The 13310-nt window shown below is 42.1% G+C and overlaps 1 protein-coding gene across 4 annotated transcripts in view; it reads left to right on the top strand.

Annotated features, from left to right (window-relative positions):
- LOC114554647 (cadherin-4) overlaps positions 1 to 13310 on the top strand; it is a 226120-nt gene that overhangs the window by 80039 nt on the left and 132771 nt on the right. For all 4 annotated transcript variants that reach the window (XM_028576607.1, XM_028576606.1, XM_028576605.1 and 1 more), the window contains exon 3: positions 8810 to 8833. In XM_028576607.1, coding sequence (XP_028432408.1) covers positions 8810 to 8833 — 24 coding nt within the window. The remainder of the gene's footprint in view (positions 1 to 8809; positions 8834 to 13310) is intronic.

Here is a 13310-nt window from a genome sequence, read left to right as displayed (position 1 = left end):
TCTAACTAAGCACCTTCTGTCCTGCCCAGCCTACCCGACTCTTGATCTCCCGAGGCCCTCCGCCATCCTTCACTGGTCTTAATGACAGACATTTATTTAATTCAAGCTACTGGGAAATGAGATTAGTTTCGATAGAGGAAGACAGGGGGTGCAGACAGTGGAGCCAGAGGGAACGAGAGGAAGAAAGAAAGTGAGATTGCGTGTGTGTTATCCCATCACCCGCCACCTGCCTGCCTCTGCAGTACATTTAAAACAACACATTTAATGCATTACAGTCCATTGCTTGTCATTCTGTCACTGACTCCATCATGGCTCACTGTAGCTTGCCCAAATGAGCCAGCAGGAACACAATGACAGAGATGATGTTAATGAAGATGATGATAGTAGTGATGATGAAGATGATGCTGCCGTCGGTTGGTAATGTGATCGCATCCACAACATGTTCCTGATTGTTTCTTCGACGCCGCTTCTCACTTCATTATATTTGCAGTAGCTCTGCCATTTGGATATTGCTCTCCACCAAACAGCAGCGTCAGACTATGCATGCTAGTGGAAGCATTGAGTCAGCAGTGTGTGTGTGTGTGTGTGTGTGTGTGTGTGTGTGTGTGTGTGTGTGTGTGTGTGTGTGTGTGTGTGTGTGTGTGTGTGTGTGTGTGTGTGTGTGTGTGTGAGCTCTGTATGACTGTGTGAGCTTGTGCAGTGTATCACCCTCTAGCTCTGACACAGTCCACAGAGAGGAAACTGCGACAGGAGACCTTGGTTCAAACATATGTTCTATTTATCACTCTTTACACACACACACACACACAAACATGGAGGCATGCACACACACATGCAATTGATAGTTCTTTAATTTACTCTGAATTGCAAGGTGATTGCATACACGCCCGCACAAATACGCACACTCAGCCAAATGCAAATCACATTAAATAAAGCATACACACACACCCCCCCCCCCCCTGCCTACAGAGATATGAGGCGGCTACAGTGGCGCGCTAGGCTGCCTAAAGCCTCCCGAAGCGCGTGTCAACTCCTCCCTCCATCCCACATTGGAGCTCTGCATTTTAACTAAACAGCTGGCTTTGTCAGCACCAGTTTGTCACAGCAGGGACCCCCCCGATCCCCCCCACCCCCACAACCCCCTTTTTTGCCTCTGTGTTGGTCTGTACATGTTCTGTGCATTGTGATTCATGGTGGTTGGATGTTTATGAGTGAACGTTGTGCGTTTACATTCATTTGGATTTAATCATCAGGTTGAGCTTGCTGGCTGTGACTGGACAAACATGGGTGTCGAGCATAAAAATACTTGCCAAAGTTCACCCACAGGTGCCAAACGTCCTTACACACAAGATATTTACATGCTGAAATAAAACCACCTACTGGGCTACAACAATTATTCGGCTGCTGCCTACAGCACATTAACATTAAGGTTGAGTCACCCCATTAAAGGTGTTTAGCCTCCAGGGAAAGCACGTTAACGTTGAGAGAAAGTACAAATAGCTTGGAACAAGCCGGAACCATTTTATATTTAGGGTCTAACAGCATACGGCATAGATTAATGCAAGCACTCTGCACAACAGGACTGATTTGGCTTTTGAAGCTGTTCCCCATGAAGGTTAAGTCAGTTATTGTACGGCGCCCTGACATTGTAAAGGGAAGGGAGAAGTCATACCTCTATTCATTAAACACTCGCACCGGTGGGAAGATTTCACCAGGCTATATGCGAGGGTGATTCTCATCAAAGTCAAGCTCAGTGTTTAGTTTCATTCAGCTATACTATTACATTTCTGAGTAAAATGATTATTTCATATTAATCATATATGTGATTATTAATGCCACCAATCAAAAAAGTTATAATCTTCATTTCTGCATAGTTTACCTCTGAGTTTTGGTCTAAAACCCCAAAAATGTGTTCTTCCTCCATCATCTATTTCGTCTTTCCGGATAAAGACAGAATTGCTTTCTCATCTTGTTAGTATTCCCAATGTGGATTTTATTGAGTTACTGTCTTTTATTTCGCCGAACACGAGAGCTGATACAATTGACAATTCTTGAAAGTGAAATTAAAAAACAAATGATGCTTTTTAAATAACAAGCCCAACACTGACCATGTTAAGTAATCCTCATGTCTCTGGCTCACATTTTTCGACAGAGAGAGAGAGAGAGGACTTGCACCCAGCTGTGGAAATTAGTCCTGACAGACTTCTCATAGACGATATGGCAAAGATCTGTTTAGACTTGTGTATTGTGAGTGAAGACATGATGTGTAAACGTGAGCTACATGTTTTTCCATTGTTAACAGGGTGAATTCTCACCCAGACCCACTGCTTGTCTGTAACTAAGGCGGTGAAAAACACAAGTCGTATTCAGAAGTTTTTATCAATACATCCCCAGTAGTTTTGAGTGCAGTGCACGTAAGCAATGCTTATCTCTGAAGAAAGGGGGCCTTTAGGGATTACAGTGTATTGACAGTTGGGTGTGTGTAACAGCAGTCTCCTGAAGTGCCCCATTACCTCTGATTTAAAGTGTGTACAGAGCAACAGGCCAGGCAATACAGTCCCTCCTCTGGCGCTACCAATGGTATTTTTGCTCTCGGACAGAAGGGCTGCAGAGAGAGCGAAGCAGGGAAATTATAGGACTTAAAATGAGTCATATTCACAATCATATAATCACATTATCTACCAGTAATAACAATTTTTGCATTTATCCCTCTTTATATCTGCATTCAGTTTTTGGCTCATTAAAAATCTTCATGTTTAGAGACGTGCATTAGAGGAGTTTAACTGAAAAGCTTTCTACTTTGATTATCAATATGTACATTTTTATTCATGCGGCATAAGTCTAAGTAGTTACAGACCTCAGCAAATTGTGCTTCAAAGCATGTACAGCTTACTAAACGTAACTAATTAGGTATTTCTTTTGAACTGGAAACATCTTTAACTGATTAATTAAAGTGAATAATTAAGATACCAGCAAGAGTGCGGTCAAAACTGACAAGGGCACTTTTACTGTAACTAAACTGTCCTATTCATCTGGACAGAGAAGAGAGAAAAAAGACATATATCCCCTAATTTGCTGGCTGGTATCATTAATCATTCCTTTTTCTGCAACAGAACACACTCCACTATTGCTGGCCTGCCCCATATCAAGAGTGAAAGACCCGTGGTTACCAAAGCAGCATCTCCAACGCATTTACCTGTTTGACTCACAAACGATAGCACTCCACTGGCTCTCGCCTTTAAAGCTATATTTTCTCACAATAAACACTCGATTCGAGAGTTTTGGCATTCCTCACATTTCCGGCAACACTAGTGGAAAAAATACAATTTTGAATTTACTTGAGTTACTGATAGCATTTAATGCATTTATTCCCTCCACGCCGCCAGTGCATGGAGCTCCCTCCTCCCCCGCCAGCAAAAGTCTGCCAGATGATGCAAACTGCCATTCATCTGCATGTACTGCCCACGCTGCAATGACACAGTGCCGATTGAAAATCAATAATCAGATGCACACAAATTTCGACAGTGTTTTGCACATCTTTCATATATCCCATCAGGCATGTTTTCTATTATTTGTTGACACATCTCATTGAGATAGAAACTTGACAAAGAATTGCTGATGAGCACATACAAGGACTGTTAGCATTACTGTGTGCAGGACCATGGATTAGGCAATCTTATCATATGGAGTTGTTGGTCGAGTTGCATGTTGGGAGCCAAGAACACATGCATATCTGTTAGTCTAAACTTTTTCAGGCAGTGGCCATGGTTTATGTGTTGCATTGAGGGTTGAATATACGATCGCTCACTCCACAAGGGCCCTATTACTACAAAATGTTAACGCTCCATGTCATTGTGCTTCCATTCAGTCACTTTAGTACAATAATTAATCAAAATAAACATACAGCGCTTGACAATAAGGCTTTTATATTCGGCACTAATCAGACAACTCATTAGGCAGTAATGAGCCGACTCTGCCTGCTCTTGTCGTGTTTGGGGGAAGTTTGGTGCATGGGGAGAAGTGTTTTTTGTGTGTGTGTGTGTGTGTGTGTGTGTGTGTGTGTGTGTGTGTGTGTGTGATACACATAGGCACACATGCACCCACACATACACACATATACACACATACCAGCCGGCACTCCTGTAGTCCCACTCCAATTATGGCAGCATTTCACCCGGGAAGAATCCCACTTACCCAGCATTCACTTTATGAATAATTGATTGTTTGTGCCAGTGTTATATTTGTAAATACACGTTTGCTCTCTGATTAATAGTTTTCTAGACATACTCATTTGTTCAATTTGATTAGAGTCTTTAATATATTATTTATTAGTTGAAAATGCTCTCCGGTTATTAGTCATCACAAGGGCAACAAGAAGATTTGGCATAAGGACACATCTGCATGCAAACAGACGTGCTCACATCAATCCACACTCACTCACATGGCAGGTGGCAGTGTGTGTGTATGTGTGATTTAACACGTTGCTCAGATGTTGTGAACATTTTAACAGCCTTTCAGCATGTGTTAGTGCATGTCTTTTAGATTCACAGCGATTTTTTTCAAAAGATTCCCTCCAGTCAAAAATGTGTTTGTCCCCTAAAATGTTTGACCTGTACAAAGTTTTTCTTTAGAGAGGTGTTTTCACATTCCTCTACTGAAGGGGGAGATGTCTGTGCATCTGTGAATCTGAGATTCAAACGTGTGCCGGGAAAGCTATATTTGGTACATCACAGATTCAAAAGCCAATTGGTGTCTAATATGCAAATGCCGGCAAAGAAAGCTGAAACCTTCGGCACAGAGCGAACGTTTTCAGTACAGAGAGCGAAAAACGCACGGTCATCGTAGCTGTGTCATCCACTGCCGGTTACAAGCTAACAAACAACATTAACTAATAAAAGATGCTAACTACTGTACACTTACCATTCTGATGGTATGATGTTCAGCACGCCAAAACTATCGCTGCAGGATGCGAGTAGGCCGTGGGGTTCCGGCTGCTGCACATCCTGTCTGAACAGCCATTTTAATGTAGAACTAAAGATCATCTTGTGATGGGTTCACACCATGCCATATCGGGCCAGGGGCGTAAAGAGGTGGGGGGGCGAGTGGGGCAATGGCCACTTCCCTTATTCCTACCTCTCTATTTCCGGCGCCCTTGCTCAGACCACATTTTGCCATTAAGACACACACACACACACACACACACACACACACACACACACACACACACACACACACAGTATCTCAAGGTGAAAACAACACCAGTGTTGCGGCTGGTTAATACCACAAATTTACCATTTACAATAATACAGTAAGAAAGTGCAGAGAGGAGGGTTATCAAACAGACTGCAGATGTAATTTGGTGCTTTGTGAGAGCTCAAAAAGTTTTCTTCATGTCATTGATAAAGGAAACGAGAAACTGTGACCTTTTGGGTGAGTTTGTAATATGTGGGAGTCTGCATCATCACTTGCTTTGACTGCTTCTTTTCACAGCAGCTTTATAAAGAACCTAGTCAAATGTGTTGGATGAATTGAAAAGAAAACTAATAGTGTGGCACAGACAGGAATGCAGGACGTTTGTCTGACAATTTTCACTGGAGAGCAAAGACAACACAAGCAGCAAAGATCTGCTACTGTATATGTACTAAATATAAAAAAGAACATTGATATAAAAAAGGCTTACTGTTCATGATATTTATGTAATTGTCTCTCTATCTTTTTGTAGTCACTGTACAACTCCTGAGGAATTTGGAAGGACGTGAAAATGAAAACAGGTCACGTCTAAATGATCTACAATACAAATGTATCAGTTTATCCATCAGCAACAGATCAGTTTGTCCCACTGATGCTTTCGCAATGACTGGGGGATATGCAAGCTTTAGCTGGGTTTCTTTTTTCTGCCTCCAGGAAGTGCACCATAGCTATCCTAGATGTGATCCTAACTCTGAGTGTGTGCAGTCAACACAAAGGATTACTTTCCATTCTGTGGTAAAGCATACTCGTAGTCCACCACTAAATAGAGGAAACGCTCTACCAGACCTGGGTATTTGTTGACCAGTTTCCCACCATGCAGTCAGTTACACCATGGAAGTTTTTTTTCTGTCTTTTGTTGTTACTGCCAGCACTACCAGTGTCATTGTGTGTGACAAAAGGGTACTTAAAAATAAAGAGTTACAAGAACAGGAACAGTTGACTACTGTAATCTACTGTAAACAGACCTGTGACATCATCATCCTAATTCACACACACACACACACACACACACACACACACACACACACACACACACACACACACACACACAGAACCAGCCTATATGCAAAATTAAAAAATAATGTAGTGTTTATTTGCATATAGAGCGGGGAAGTGCCATCAAATCACATGGTCACTCCACATGCATTTGGAGACACATTCTACAGACAGGTGTGAACACACCTGTGCTTACAGCTGTCCACTTGTGATCGGATCACTCAGGACAGATTCTGAAAACAGCCTGTTGTTCAGTTCCGCCTTTCAGGTCGGTAAAGCGATAAAAAAAAATAGTGTTCTCACAGTTTGATGACCTCAACAAAGTTCTAACATTGCTCTAACCAACTTTAACCAGAAAAGAGGTGTAGTGAGCCAGAATAAATGAAAACTCCTTTGTAGGTGTGCGGGCCCTTAACGAAATACACACTGATGTTCACATTAGCAGCAAATGTTTCCCTAACACCAAATCAGACATTTTCGAATTATCCCGTATTGTAAAATGCTGGATGTGACTAATTTGGCTGTTACAGCATGCACAGTGCTATTGTAGAAAACCTTGAAACCTGTTGCATAGAGGTTGTGGACGAATGCCCAGCAACTCAATCGGGGAGGCTCACTTACAAAACTGACAGACATGGTGCATCATTAGTGTGTGTGTGTGTGTGTGTGTGTGTGTGTGTGTGTGCGTGCGTGTGTGTGTGAGAGTGCGCATGCCAGTGTGTGTTGGTGTGCTCCTCGGGAGTGCTAGCAGGCCAACTGAAGAGAGAAGGAAAAGCTGCACTGCTCTGCACCATATGCCAAATATGAGCCTGCCTGCCAAGTTATGGGGGATACTGGCAAGTGCTAGCAAAGCTGAATTCTTGACAGAGGGAGATGAATAATTGAACATGTGTGGAGCAAAGTTCTGTTAGGATAGAGTGGGGTGCCTTTAAACATGGAGAAGGGGAATGGAGACACTGACTATGAGCAAAACTCTCATTTAGATAGTGATGTGTTTGCTTTTTGTAAACAAGTCAGAAAGTTTTGGCATTTATGCATTTTGAACAACTAACAAACCAAAGAGGCCAACAGCTTTCATCAAGCTGCAACCACACAGTAAGGAATGTTTCAAGAGACTGAGTGTTTTATATTCAAATTGTGATAATTTAGCACACTAAATATTCAAATATTCAAATTGTGATAATTTAGCACACACTTCAATCCAGATCAGCCTCTAGTAAATGCAGCAGAACAAGCTTACAGGCTCTTATTATTGACACGTAGTCCTACCAAATCTCGTGACAACAGATATTGATAATTATTGATAGCTTGGTGAACAATGAAATGCCAAAGGGATATACATTTTCAGTCCATATGTTTAAAGCAGGCATGTACAGTAAAGCCACTTTTCAAGTTGACTTTTTTTAATGATTGAAAGCAAAAAAAGGGGCACACAAAGTAGCACATCTAACTAAGGCAGGTGGAAAATGTTGTTAAGCACAGCTCCATCCAACATATAGTAGCTGGTGTGTGAGAAACTATTCATGTTTTGCAGGTTCCCATTTCATTTGGTGTCATCATTTTGTTGTCGTCTTTTGTTGGCTCACTTTTACTCACAACATGCTAACTGGCAACATAGGATTCCATTCACTACGCTAAGCTAACTAGCGGCGGCGCTGCCGGTGTTGCAGCGGACTAAAACAATGCATGCACAAAAAATGCATTGGCCCACCTATCTACAGCTAGGGGAGACTGTGATAAGCCCTATTTCAACAAACGGTGACATATCCCTTTAGCACTTTTTTTCCATCACTGGGATGCTGTGATTCATAATAAAGCATGATGTGCTGAAAATAGAGTTCCGAAACCAGGTTGATATTTTTCTCATTGTCTCAGTCAGCTTTAAAGGCTTTCTAGATTAATAATGTAGCAATAAATGCAAAAATAAGCCATGGAGATTGCTTCTGATCAAATCGGACTAAGCAACTCTGCTTGAGGACACGAGAAGGGCAGGCCACCAGGAGAGAGACGTCAAGAGCCTCCACGGCTGCCTTTCCTCGTTCTGTCAGCCAGCTGTGGTGCCAAGGTCTGAATAAATACCGCCCCCGACCATGTACAGCAGTGTGTGCAATATGCATATGCAATATCCCGCAATTCTCTCGTGTTTCATTGAGCGAGCACAAGAGCAATATAGACATCACAACAAGCATTTGAAGATAATGATGAATCCCACAGCTTGAGGCAATGACAAGAAGTATAAGAGAGAAAACAAACTGCATTCTGGTTAAATGGTACTGCCTGGATAATAGACAAAGACAAATGAAAGTGACTACGCAGTTGTGACAGCACATTTTCTCAAATAGTAGCCCTACGTTCTGTATACAGTATGTCACTGTCCGGCTATTTTCTATGACTTTCCATTAATCCTCAGAAATTGATCTGTTTTCTTCTCTTGTGACTTGTAACAGTGACTTTAGTATTGTGATGCCACTTTTGCTGAAGCCTATTAAGTTCTAATCATCATCCTCTGTCTCCTCTTCCCTTGCCCTTTTTCTCCCTCTCTCTATATCTTTCTCTGTGATAGATACTACCCTGTCCAGTGAACGTGGTAAGTACTGCCGCCGCACCCTCCCTTGATTTAGAGCCATCTGTGCGTGGACCGGCAACAGCGGATTGGCTGTTTGCATTGATGTGGAAGGAACCATTCTCAGATGTTAGTCTTAGTGGGGGAGCGCTGAACCACGAACATCATTTGCATCACCAGGAAGCTATTTTCCTCTCCATCACATTGCATGTCACGGCAAATGTTGATACGAGGAGAGAAATGTCAAGCCGAGGCAATTATGAAAGCAGCATCCGCAAACACATGTGGCCAATCAGAATTTCTACTTAGCATATTTTCCCTGCACGCATTTTGCCTTGACCTACTTAGTCATTTTACCCCCTTTTGACTCCAATAGTATTCAATAAAGAGCCAATGAGTGGTATCTTTTTACACTTTGTCTCATTCCAGCTTTAGTGGAACTCATCTCCATGTAGTCTAAATAGAGAGTAGATGGATTCCCCCACTGAGGCAGCCTCTCTTTCCTTTTTATTTAGAATTTGGCTCCCCTCTGTCGTGCTGATATTAATGGCTTCCAATCAAACAGGTTGAAAGAGAGTCCATCTGCAGTACTGGCTTTGTTTATATCTTAGGTTGATTAAGTGTTTGTGTGTGTGTGTGTGTGTGTGTGTGTGTGTGTGTGTGTGTGTGTGTGTGTGTGTGTGTGTGTGTGTGTGTGTGTGTGTGTGTGTGTGTGTGTGCGCGCGCGCGCACCCGTCAGCCACTCTTCATCTATAACACTGCTTTGTGTGCTCTAAGTAGATGTCCCCATTGTATATGTTAACACCAGAGTTTTAGTATGACGCTGAGACAAGAAGTGGTCCTGCTGAACTCGCTCTCCGCTTCATGTAGGATGATGCTTTGGGGCGAAATTGTCGAGTTAAATTGGTGTGGTAGCATCACACGGTGTAGACAAAACACCACATGCTGTTTGTCTGGTCTTTGAAACCTCAAAGTGGCGAGAGGGAAGAAAAGTGGAAAGTTGTGGTTCAGATCAAGCACTTGAGGTTTCTTTTTTTTCCGTGTGCCTGGTTAAGCCCAAACCGCTAAGGGAGGAGACGGTTATCCGCAGCACGCAGAAGCTTCATTTGCTAGTTTCATTGCCAAACTAGCAACAGTATGGCACTTTTCTTTCAATACAGTTAGGCTTGAGCAAAGAGCAGGCAGTAAGAAGTCACAATAGGATTTATATTCATCCCGAGTGTTATCCTTGATTTTGACCTCATCTCTGCCTTTCTTAACTGCTCTCACATTAAAACACACGCATGAGTTCTCTTTCCTCCCACACCTTCTTTCCTGTTCTGTACTTTTAAGTAGTCGCATAATGTGAATGATGTTCCACCATGAAAGGCAGAAAAAGAGAAGGGAAGTAATGAATGGTTTTAAAGGCAGGTGGGAGAGAGAGGAGGCAGTGTTAGGGCAAGGTCTGTGACCTTGGTCCCTTGATGAAAAGCCAGCCAGCAGGCAGCCATCCAGTAGACTGCTCATCACTCACCAGAGCATGCATCATTGATGAATAATTTTATTTCGGTTAACATAGATGAAAGAGACAATTAATTCCAACAATTTGCCACCATTGCTAACCGAAAAAGGAAAAGGCTTATTCATGCCTATCCTACAATCCCCATAGAATCACTCAGACCAGAGCCAACAAAACTAAATGAAACTAAATACTTCAGTATAATCCCAGTCATTTTACATTTCAATCAAATTACTTCATAACCTTTAAAGCTGTTTTGAAACTCAACAGAGACGCACACATTTTCAACTGATCATTAAGTTCATTCCATAATTTAACCCCCAAATGTGAAACACATCTATATTTTACATTAGTCCACACTTTCCGTTTCAAAGACAGAGAACCGTCTTAAATTATTCTTTTATCATTCATGCCATTCAATTCCTGTTTTCATGCATTTTTGAAAGAAGATAAACTTAGTATATACCTGCAGTGCAAAAACAGTACATACTGAAGCTCCATCCCTGTGCCTAACAAGCTCCTCTCTGCCTCCTCTGCAGTGATGGTGTGTGTTTAGAGTCGTCTGTTAGGCCTCCTCAATGTGAAGTGGCTCCTGGCTATCCTCTCCTAGCTTAATTGGCTGTACCTGAGGCAGTAGGGCAAGGTGTAATTGCGATAAGAGAAAACGCTGTGCTTGGTTGGTTTTAGGGCCCTTATCTATAGTCTCTGGATTGATTATGGTTTTTCTGCCAGCCGTGCAAATTGTTCAACCCCATCAACTTAACTGGAAACCACCTTAACGCTGTCTTGGCCAAACCGCAGTGCACATTGGCTAACTATAAACCAGACAGTGCATGTACTGCTGATTAGGATACAATATTCTGACCACTGGCTACTACTGGTTGGGTTTCACACTTTCTTTCTTTCTTTCTTTTTTGCTGCAGGGATTTCATTAGAGACGGACGCTACAGTTTAGCATCTGCTGAACGATATGAATGTATTTTTATGGTCAAATGAACAAGGCTATATTACATCTCCCTGCAGTTACTTTTATCTCAGTAAGACAATTTAAAATTAACATTATTCCACTTACTATGCAGCTAAAGCCAGTAGCCGTTTAGCTTAGCTTAGCATAGAGACTAGGAATAGGTGGAAACAGCTAGCCAGGCTCTGTCCAAGGGTAACAAAATCAGCACATCTAAATCTGTTTAATCTGTACAAAGAATCCAGGAAGTCACTGCACCCTGGCCAAGTGGAACCCTAACCTAATACCGCAGCTTCTCATTCATACACAGTTCTTCTACGGATTAAACAAATAACTAGTGCTGTCAAACGATTAAAATATTTAATGCCGATTAATCGCATTAATGTCATAGTTAACTCGCACATTTTTATCTATTCTGAATGTCCCTTGATTTCTTTTTGTCCCATTAGTTATTTCTCATTTTAATGTTCTTATCAACATGGAAAAGTGGATCGGCTTGCTTTGTGCTCTTGTCGCCTGGCTTTGACGAGGGGGCGGAGAATTCGCATCAGCCGTGTGCTTGGCCATCAAGTGGTGTTTCAGACTGGCGTTAACGCCGTTCATAACGCGTTTAACTGACAGCACTACAAATAACATATAATGCGTTTATCAGTGAGCTTCAGAAGTGCTGGTAGACAGATTTTGTAACTGTGGGAAGTGGCCAGACTTGCTGTATCCACCTGCTTCCAGTCTTTATGCTAAGCTAAGCTAAGCTAACTGGCTGTTGGCCTCAGCTAAATATTTAGTATACAGACATGAGAGAGGTATCAATCTTCCCATCTAACTCTTGGCAAGAAAGCCAATAAGGACATTTCCCAAAATGTTAAACTATTGCTCTAACTATAGATTATATTTTCTAATCTTCCACATATAAAGTTGATACCTCCGCACCAGATGCACCTACTGAAATGCTTTATGTATAGTCTTTCACTGTGTCTGTGTCTCCCCCACCCAGTCCTTGCTTCCCCTGGTTTTGAGTAGTGGTTGGGGCTGAAAGAGCAGCTAATGGGCTGTGAAATGTCTCCAAAGCTATAGCAACAACAGAAGCTAATGTCTCAAAGCCCTTCTGAAACAACACGAACGGGAAAAAGAACCCTGACATTGCAAAGAGAAGAAAAGGGAGTGGTGCATCGCTGTATTACTCCGACGTGTCAGAGAGACCATTTCTGTCAGCCTAATTGTAGTGAAGCTTTCCTAGTGGCCTTGGTGAAATGGCGTAGTTGCCTGCTGGAATGGATCGGACTGCACTGTTGGCTGCAGTCTGTAGAATTTCCTTTTCCCATGTAACTCAAGATTCTGAACGCAATTCAACAGTGTTCTGACATTTGCTGTTTCAATCTTTCTAGCTGCAGAGCACAATGCTTAGGAGGGCAAATTCAAGGCTCAGGGATATTGACAGGGCAGCTTGAAATATTACACTTGGCAATTTTAGCCAGACAAGTTGATTTACCTGTATGGAACCTGAGAGCTATTGCACCAATTGAACTAAGGAATGTAGTTTTACTGCTTGCCTTATTGTTGCTAATTTGAACATGTGTTCATTTGGAAGCGTAGTCTACTTCTAAGCATTTATGTGTTTTATTACACAAAAGGGATGCAAAAAATAATATCTACCTGAAGATGTTAGCATTACGTTACTTTGCCAAGGAGAAGAATGCAATTCTTGATAATTTGCAAGCCATCAAATGTGATGAAGCGTGTGACCCCCTCTGCTTCTCTTCCCCCCTCAGTACCAATTAAAGCTGTTTTTCTGCAGCAGATCTTGAGCTGATGAAGACAGCCACTAAGAGCTCTTGAAGCAAAGTCACACAGGACCTGTATGGCAGATGGTTTGTGCAAGAGTATGTGCAAAGAGAGAAAGAAGCAAAGAAAGAAACAAGCAAGCATAAAAATGGCAGCCTGTCTCCAGCAAGGAGCTCCTATTTTCTGCCCAATTTAAGACTTACCATTTCCAAATTTTTCTACTTTTCCTCAGAAATGCTGTCAAGCCTAGGGGATAA

This window comes from Perca flavescens, chromosome 4 (genome assembly GCF_004354835.1).
Source record: "Perca flavescens isolate YP-PL-M2 chromosome 4, PFLA_1.0, whole genome shotgun sequence".
Lineage (NCBI taxonomy): Eukaryota > Metazoa > Chordata > Actinopteri > Perciformes > Percidae > Perca > Perca flavescens.
Note: the sequence above shows the minus strand (reverse complement) of the source record. Positions and strands in the feature narration are given on the sequence as shown.